The 9158-nt window shown below is 36.8% G+C and overlaps 1 protein-coding gene across 1 annotated transcript; it reads left to right on the top strand.

The window, feature by feature from the left end:
• The first annotated feature begins 5094 nt into the window (after window positions 1-5094).
• LOC127079583 (uncharacterized) lies at window positions 5095-6042 on the top strand. The gene has a single exon (XM_051019967.1). The coding sequence runs from the start codon at window positions 5095-5097 to the stop codon at window positions 6040-6042; it is 948 nt and encodes a 315-aa protein (XP_050875924.1).
• The last annotated feature ends 3116 nt before the right edge of the window (window positions 6043-9158 follow it).

Genomic DNA, 9158 nt, shown 5'->3' with positions numbered 1-9158 from the left:
AGAAGAATTAGGATAGTTTATAAGAAATGAAGCATGGGACTTAGTTCCTAGGCCTAAAGGAATGAATATTATTGGGATAAAATGGATCTGCAAGAACAAATCTGACGAAAAAGGAATTGTGACCATAAACAAAGCTAGACTTATTGCTCAAGGATACACTCAAATTGAAGGGGTTGATTTTGATGAGACTTTTTCCCCTGTTGCTCGTCTTGAGTCAATAAGACTATTGTTAGGAGTCGCTTGTTTGCTTAAATTTAAGTTATTTCAAATGGATGTGAAAAATGCCTTCTTAAATGGGTACTTGAATGAATAAGTCTATGTTGAACAACCCAAGGGGTTAATAGATCCGAACTTTCCAGATGATGTTTACAAACTAAGGAAAGCTCTCTCTATGGATTAAAGCAAGCACCTAGGACCTGGTATGAAAGGCTCACCGAGTTCCTGGTCAACAAACAGGAAATGAGGAACATACTATCATACCCTAATTTTCAACCCTAAGATGCCACCATCATTTGTACCATTTGAATGACATGTAGCATCTTTTCATTACTAACCTATTGAAAATACAAAAAGATTTTTTACTTTGTTTGTCTTAAGTTAGGGTTTTGACCCAAAGTCAACTAGTTGACTTTTTAGCCAATGCGTGATCCCAAAGCTTGAAGTATGGTTCAAAGACTTCAAATATATCATAAGTGATCCATTCACATCATCTAATATGCCCAAGAGATCCCATTCATTAAAGATTGCAAAAACTGGATTCATCTGATACAAAGTCAACTAAGGCAAAGTCAAAGTTTGACTTTTAAGATTTTTTTGGTCAACTATGGACTTTTCAAGTCAAGGATTATGAAAATATGATCATTGAAGTCATTTGATCAAGTTTAGTCAAGAAAATCAAGGTTACTTACAAAACGGGCAAAGATGGAGAATTTGAAATTTTTACTAAGTCCCTAAAAAGCCTGTCCAAGTACCCAACTTTCCAAGGACATAACTTGTGATCCAAACCACCATTTTCTTTGCTCCAATGATCAGATTAAAGACCTTGCTTCTTACTTCAACTTTTTCCTAGGTGAGGAAACCTCAAAAAATTCACGAATAAGGAGATATGGGGCCATGAAATGGATGATTCATTTGTTTGTCAAATGATAAACACACTTAGTAAATTTTTTGGCATGCTGACCTTGTCAAGTGACCAACTTTATGCCAATGTTTCACCAAGATCCCAACTGATTCAAACAAAGTGATCAACATGAAAGTTGTATATCATGATTCCATCTTTCCAAAATGTCCAAGATCAAGAATTTACCATGCTTGAGCTAAGAGAATCCAATTTGGGAAGACAACCTCATGGAATGGTTCATAGGTCAAATTCCAAGCCAAAGTACATTACAAATCCAAACAAATCCACAAGTACATGTACTTATTGCTTCTAAATCCCCCTTAATCAGAATTTTTCACCCACTTTTGAGATATTATCCAAGTAACTAAATTAATACACAATAAACTATTCCATTTGTTGTATAAAGTAGCTTTAATCCAACAAGAAGTATCATTCAGCTCCCAAATGGACTTGTATCTGATACATACCAACTCCAAGCCTTAAGTCAACCCCTATGCTTTAGCAAGGACAACACAAAACACTCCATGAACTCCTTTCTTTTGCCATGCTTCCCACTTGGAGAATTGTGCAAGAACCAACGAAGCAAGCAATGAAGTTCAAGCCATGATTATTTTATGATATCCGAGGATTCTTGAACCCTCAAGGATCCCTATAAATAGAGGACAAAGCCTCATCTATCCACACACCAAGCTTTCCAAGAAAAACTTCATTCTTGATAGCTTTTCAACCTTAACCTCCATTCTCTCATTTGGCTCGTGCATTCTGCAAACCAAAGGTTCCAATCATCTTCTGGGAACTCATAAGCATTAGGAGAAGTATCAAACAGTAGATGGAAGTAGTGTTGAAGAGGAATTGGACATTGCTCCAATAAGTATATTCTTGCACTTTGAAAGTCATCATACATACGTCATTTCATTTTGATTTCTGAAGCAAACATGTAACATTTATTGTGTTAAGAAGGATAATTAGCTTACATGTCATTTATATTATTGTTTATGTGAATATAAGTTGCATGGAACCTAAAGTTTCAGTTCTGGTTTTTTCCTTCGTGCATCTTCATCTTTGAGTATAAGCTAAAACCTATCATACCATTGCATTCCTTACATTTTTCTAAGCAATTTTGATCTTTATTTCATGAAAAATGGTTGAGAAATGAGAGAGATATGATTGATGGAAGATTTGAAAAATAATGGAAGAAAAAAAACGAAAATGAGAGAGAGAGAGAGAGAGGTTGAAGATGATGCTGAGTTGGCATTGAGAAAGTCAAAGGGAACGTGTTATATAATATATACAATTGTTTTCATTTTAATTAACAGATGTATAGCCACCCTAGTGGTAGAAGCGCACGTCCAAAGTCACTTGTAACCAAAAGGTCTGGGGTTTGAATCCCCCTCGCCCTAGACTTTGGTTTTTAATTTTTCCAAATAGTACATGGAACCCCAAGGACGTGAGTTCGAACCTGGCCAGTGTAATGTTTATTTTTTCTCACTTGTTAAATATTCATTTTTCTTCATAACTTCAAATATCCATAACTTCATGATTCCTTAACATTTTTGACCCATTCTTTTTTTCATGTGTTCATAAGAATGTCTATTTTATGATGACACCAAAAAATACAAAAAATATTATTTATTTCACCACTTTTGATTGGATGGAAAACATGTGCTTTTAGGTGTTTTTTAAGGCTCCTAATTGATTATTTTGGCTTATATCTTGTTTGTTCGTGATGTTGAAAGTTTGTATGATTAAAGAACACTCTTTTAAATATTGATTGTTATCCTTAACATGTTTGAAATTGATTATCTTCATACAATGTATCAATTGATTCACCTTGAAAACATATTTGAATGAATGGTTAAGAGGTGATTAGGTTTCCACTTAAGCTTGGTCTTATCATGAACTTTGATTCAAGTTTAATGTTTATTTTGTGAAGACTTATAATGTGATCCATGTTTGACCTAAATTGATTCATGTTGTGTTTACCATGTACCAATGAATGCTTTTACCATGTCAAATATGATTTTGACTTCACCATCAATGTGTTGTGTCTTGTGATGTTATGTGAAACTTCGTCATGTCTTGTTTATGTTTATCTCAATGCCTAAAAACCATGATTAATATTGTCATTCATACCTCACTCACCTTGTAATTGCCATTGTATTTAGCCATATTTTGTACCTTAATGTTAATGCATGTTCAACCTTATTATTGTTTATATCCAAGGGAAAGGAATCATGACATTCTTGTCATTTTGCATGCGTGTGTTCATCTGCATTCTATACAACTTTGCTTCCCCTTAATCTAAAACTTCTAGATACAATCTTAGGTCCCCCTCAATGTAAACCTTAGGATTTTATCTCTCTCTCTCTCTCTCTCTCTCTCTCTCTCTCTCTCTCCTTCTTATAACCACTTTCATAATAAACTTTTACTTAGGTTATTGTTTTCCCTTTTATTTCTTAATCAAATGCTTCAAAACACTTAAGCATATTCAAAGATATTTTCGTAAGACCTAAAAAACACAAACTTAATTCAAACCTTTTTGCCACTTTGGCTTTTCCATGTTTAAAACCTTTTCATAAAAGGATTAGACATGAGTCATCCCTAGTTGAGATTTAAATCTCCTACCCCATAAGATTGTTGAGATTGATATTGATTCTTTTCCATTTGGAAGAGGTATGTGGCATACTTGTTGATTCTATATCCAAGTGAGAACCCTTCTTTCAATTTGATGCAAAGATCTATCTTCCTCATGTTTGTGGTGGTTTAAAAGTGAGTTTTCTCCTTAAGATGACAATTTGTATCTTTCTCATAAAATCAACCCCAACAAATCCCTTCTTACCTTTGAACCCGAACTACGAGGTTTTGATCCTTCACGGGTACGTAGGCATAAGACTCAATGTCTCTCCAAATCATCAAACAATAAAAAGATGTTCTTTTTATCATCTCCCCAATCAAATAGAAAACAATTTAAACCAAACATATATATTTAAAAGGTTCTTGTAGAGTACTATAGATGATTAGGGTGCTAATATCTTCCCTTTTCATAACACACCCCCGTACTTTAGAATCTCCCCCCTTTTTCTTAGCTTAAGTTTAATCTTCTAGCTTTGCATATACATACTGGGTTATTTTTGAATATTTTCCCACTCCCTTGGATAAATTAAAGTTTGGTGGTGATATTTTGATTCATGTGTCAAGTCTAATCAATAGCTTGGTCTCCGATTCTTCACCGCGACAGAAATGGCGACTTCACTGGGGACAAAATATTAAGTGGGTGATACCTAACTTGTTTATATGTGTTTATTATTATTATTATTATTATTATTATTATTATTATTTGTTACTATGTTTTCTTGGGTTTCATTATTGAGATCTATAAGTGGTAAGGAAATCCTAACCTGGATTAGAGAATACAAATAAGATAGGATGGTGGTATAATCAAAGTTACATGTCTAGAGTAATCCTAAGCATGATTAACATATGATATAACCCTGCTCAACGGAGACCCCTTTGATGGTAATATTTGTTATTATGAGTAAATCGTAGTGGCATTATTATCTTTGATCTGGGAGTCTAAGAAACTAAGTACCTTTAGAACCCTTTCAACCCCTCTAAGCCTTTTTAGGATGTAGTGCGGAGATTATCTAGGTGTAAGGTCTGAGGTAATTGTTACGCGATGCTACACTCAGACGAGTTTCTTTTGAGAATATTATTGGTCTACGAGCAAGTCGTTAAACCGATAATATCCGAAAGATGGATCTATGACTCTAGGGACCACTTTAGAACCTTATTCTACAGGTACAAAATAAACCCATTAGTCCATACATTGTGGGATGGTTAGACCCTTGGCTTCATGCTTAATGTCAAAACTCTAAACCCATATTTGTGGAACATGCATTCATGCATCCATAAAAACCTTTTTGTATAAAAACCAAGAAACTCAATAGTTTCTTTTGTAAATATCGATAGGTAAAATGGAACTTGGAAGGAGGAATACCAAGAAATACACTTTCAAATGTCCTGACTTAACAGAGTTGAAGAAGCTTGTTTTTATGATAGTTAGACCAAAGGGTTTCAGAGCTCAGTATGGAAGACTTGTGGATATCTTGAAGACCAAGGTTGAAGATGGAGTTCTCAACACCCTGGTACAGTTTTATGATCCACTCTACCATTGCTTCACATTTCCAGACTACCAGCTTATGCCTACTCTAGAAGAATACTCTTATTGGTTTGGTTTGCCAGTCTCTGACAAATTACCATTAAGTGGTTTAGAGAAGATCCCTACACCAGCAGCTATTGCAGAAGCACTTCACCTAGAAACGTCTGTTGTGAAGGACAACTTCATTAAAAAAGGAGGAATTCTAGGTCTAACCTCTAGATTCCTGATGGAGAAAGCCTTTATCTTTTTAGAAGCAGATAGTATAGATGCCTTTGAAGCCACTTTTTCTCTACTCATTTATGGAATTATGCTCTTCCCAAACATTGATGACTTTGTGGATGTTAATGTTGTACGAATCTTCTTATTTGGTAACCCAGTACCCACATTACTTGGAGATACCTACCATTTTATCCATCACAGGACTAAGAAAGGTGGTGGAACCATTCTTTGTTGTACACCTCTCTTATATAAGTGGTTTATTTCTCACTTACCCAGATCCGGGCTCTTCAGGGAGAATCCACAGAAGCTCAGATGGTCTCAGAGATTCATGTCCATTGATCAAGGGAATATACATTGGTATGACCCCTCCTATGATGTTGGAGTAATTATTGACAGTTATGGTGAATTTCCTAATGTACCTATCCTTGGTGTACATAGGGGAATTAACTATAACCCCATCCTTGCCAGACGCCAGTTAGGATATCCCATGGCAAATAAACCCGATATTCTTCTATTGTCAGGCTTCTTTTACCTCAACGGATAAGAGAGTTCTAGTTTGAAGGATAGAATCATACATTCTTGAAGCAACATTCACAGGAAAGGAAAAGACCGATTAGGAAGAAAAAGTTGTATTGCTTTTGAGCCCTACGCCCGATGGGTTTATGCTAGAGTCAGTGAACTTAAGATGCCATATGCTCCTGAGAAGCCATCATTCCCTTATGCTATAACATCATCATCCACCATTACTATTGAGAATAGGGAAGAGTTTCAAGAAATTTTGGCTAGGTTGAAATTGGAAAGAGACACTTGGGAAGGCAAGTATCATGTCTTGAATGATATGAAGATGAAGATGGAGCAGCAGCTAAAGGAGAAGGATGATTTAGTTGAGATTCTGGAACAGCAAGCTGTGAAGAAACAGGAGGAACAAGAAGGTTTACTTCTCTCTATAGTCCAGCCATTTCATGAGTACTCCAACATACCTCCCACCTCAGATGCTTGGAAGGGAATCATCGACAAGCTTATGGTCGAGAACGCACAGCTAAAGAGGCAGAAGAGGAAGCATCAGCCAGCAGCAGGACCTTCTACAGATGAGATTCCTTAGGACTCATAGACTTAACTGTTTTACTCTTGTATTGTTTAGGATCGTTGAAATTGTATTTCATCCTTTGTAATCCCTCAGTTGTTTAATAAAAAGAGGTTTTTGTTCAGCTTATTCCAAATTCTGTCTCTATAATATTTGCAATAAATTATTGAGTTTATTAAAAATTAAAACTCATCTTTTGCATCTGCATATCATGCATCATTCAAGCACAAGTTCCTGCAATTTAAAAACCTTACACGTGTCTTCTCCCTCTAATAGTCAAACTGAATCACCAATACAATACTCGAGCCAGCCGCCGAAGAAGGATGAGTCAGCTTGAACAAGAAAACCAAGAGCTCGGGGAGGAATTAATCACCTTGAAAGACAGTTTGGGAAGGCTATTGCTATGATTGAGACTTGGGTGGCTGCTCAGAATCAGTCATCGAATAATTCTCAAGATCCATTGCAACGAACAACAATCTCTGAGAACGTCTCGATGCCCATTCCAATGGCAGCCATCAATGATCAACAATATCACATGCCACCCGGTTTCCCTTGGGGCATGCCTCACAGTTATATGCCAACTGGATACCGCCCTCAAAATGCTGAAGTTCCAGTAGTGACTGCTGTGATGTCTGTACCTTCTCATGTGATGCATACAACTCCTTATAATGAAGAAAACATTTTTCACGCTTCTCCAAGCGAAGTTGTGGGAGTAGATGAAAGGTTAGAGGGATTTCAAGATCAGTTCTTAGAAATACAAAGGGAAATCAACGCTCTTCGAGGTAAGGATCTTTTTGGCAAGACCGCTTTCGAACTCTTCTTGGTTCCTAATGTTTGAATTCCATCCAAATTCAAAGTACCAGACTTCGAGAAATACAAAGGAAATTCATGTCCTCAAAGTCATTTGGTGATGTATGCTAGGAAGATGTCCACGCAGACTGACAACCATCAGCTTCTGATCCACTACTTTCAAGACAGTTTAACCGGTGTCGTTCTTAAGTGGTACATGGGCTTGGACATCATAAAGATCCATACTTTCACTGACCATTGTGAAGCTTTTGTTCATCAATATAAATATAATGTAGATATAGCTCCGGACAGAGATCAACTTCGGGCGATGTCTCAGAAAGACAAAGAGAGTTTCAAGGAATATGCTCAAAGGTAGCATGAAATTGCTGCACAAACTTTCCCTCCACTTGAAGATAAAGAGATGAATAAAATATTTTTTAAAACTCTGGGTTCATTCTACTATGACCACATCATCGCCAGTGCTCCCAGTGATTTCACCGAGATGGTAAACGTGGGAATGCGACTTGAGGAGGCATTCCGAGAGGGACGTTTGACTAAGGAAGTCGGCGCTTCTAGTCATGTTAAGAAATTAACCAATAATTTCTCCAATAAGAAAGAATCATATGTTAGTGTTGTTTCATATGGCAGACAAAGAAGAAAGTATCAACATGTTACATCCGTTTCACCAATCATTAGTCCACCAATGGTAGCGCCAATTTATCAGCCACAACTCTCGCATCAACATCAAAAACATTATCTTCAACAACATCAACAACAACATGTTCAACAACAACCATCAAATCCACAACATCAACAGCCTCCACAACAGGCTCGCTCTCAATTCAACAATCAAAATCATATTAAAAAAAGACCACAGTTTGATCCTATCCCAATGTTCTATGCAGAATTGTTTCCTGCACTGCTAGCTAAAAATCATGTCCAGACAAGGTCTCCACCACTTGTGCCAAAGGACATTCCCTATTGGTACAAGGAAGATCAATTTTGTGCTTACCATTAAGGGGCACCAGGACATAGTATTGAAAACTGTTTTAGTCTAAAGTCAGATGTTCAGAGGCTCGTCAGGAGTGGTATCCTTTCATTTAAGGACATAAACCCCAATGTTCAAGTTAATCCTCTACCGCCACATGGTTCAGCCTAAGTTGACATGGTATATGGTTGCCCGGGCAGTTTCCGGATCTATGATGTACGGTTGTTGGGCGAGAACTTAGTAAAGAAACACGCCAGATATAGCAAGAATGGTTTTGTGCCTCCGCATAACTACGCCTCTTGCAGGGTTTGTTCCAGGAACTCTCAAGGATGCCTAACTGTTGTAACGGATCTCCGGGATCAAATGGACCAAGGTTACATTGTAGCCTACAAAGCCAGAGATTAAAATCAGGTGTAAGACCCCAATTTTGACCCTAATATTCTCATCATATGCATTAACATTGGGATCACACCTTGGCATCCTCCGTACCCCTCATTCATTGGATTTGCATTGGGATAGATCACCAAGCACATTTGATTGTATCATACTTTATTTATCTTTATTTACTCACCAGAATACCAAAAATATGTCATTGTATAGTTTAACTGCTTTTGTAGGTAGTGTGTATGCTCACCTTTGATCTATCAAGCTCATATCTAGGGTTCAAGACCCTCAATGCAAGGAGCTCAATAAAGAAATGGTTTACATTGGCTCTAAGTGTCATATGTGTATCCCCATGATCTTCACATGTTATTTTGATCAATAAATCATCAAGAGTTTGGAGTTGGTTTGCCTTGGA

This window comes from Lathyrus oleraceus, chromosome 5 (genome assembly GCF_024323335.1).
Source record: "Lathyrus oleraceus cultivar Zhongwan6 chromosome 5, CAAS_Psat_ZW6_1.0, whole genome shotgun sequence".
In the NCBI taxonomy this organism is placed as follows: Eukaryota; Viridiplantae; Streptophyta; class Magnoliopsida; order Fabales; family Fabaceae; genus Lathyrus; species Lathyrus oleraceus.
Note: the sequence above shows the minus strand (reverse complement) of the source record. Positions and strands in the feature narration are given on the sequence as shown.

Coding starts and splice junctions, on each gene's coding strand:
- LOC127079583 (XM_051019967.1), top strand. CDS start 5,095: ATGGAACTTGGAAGGAGGAATACCAAGAAATACACTTTCAAATGTCCT.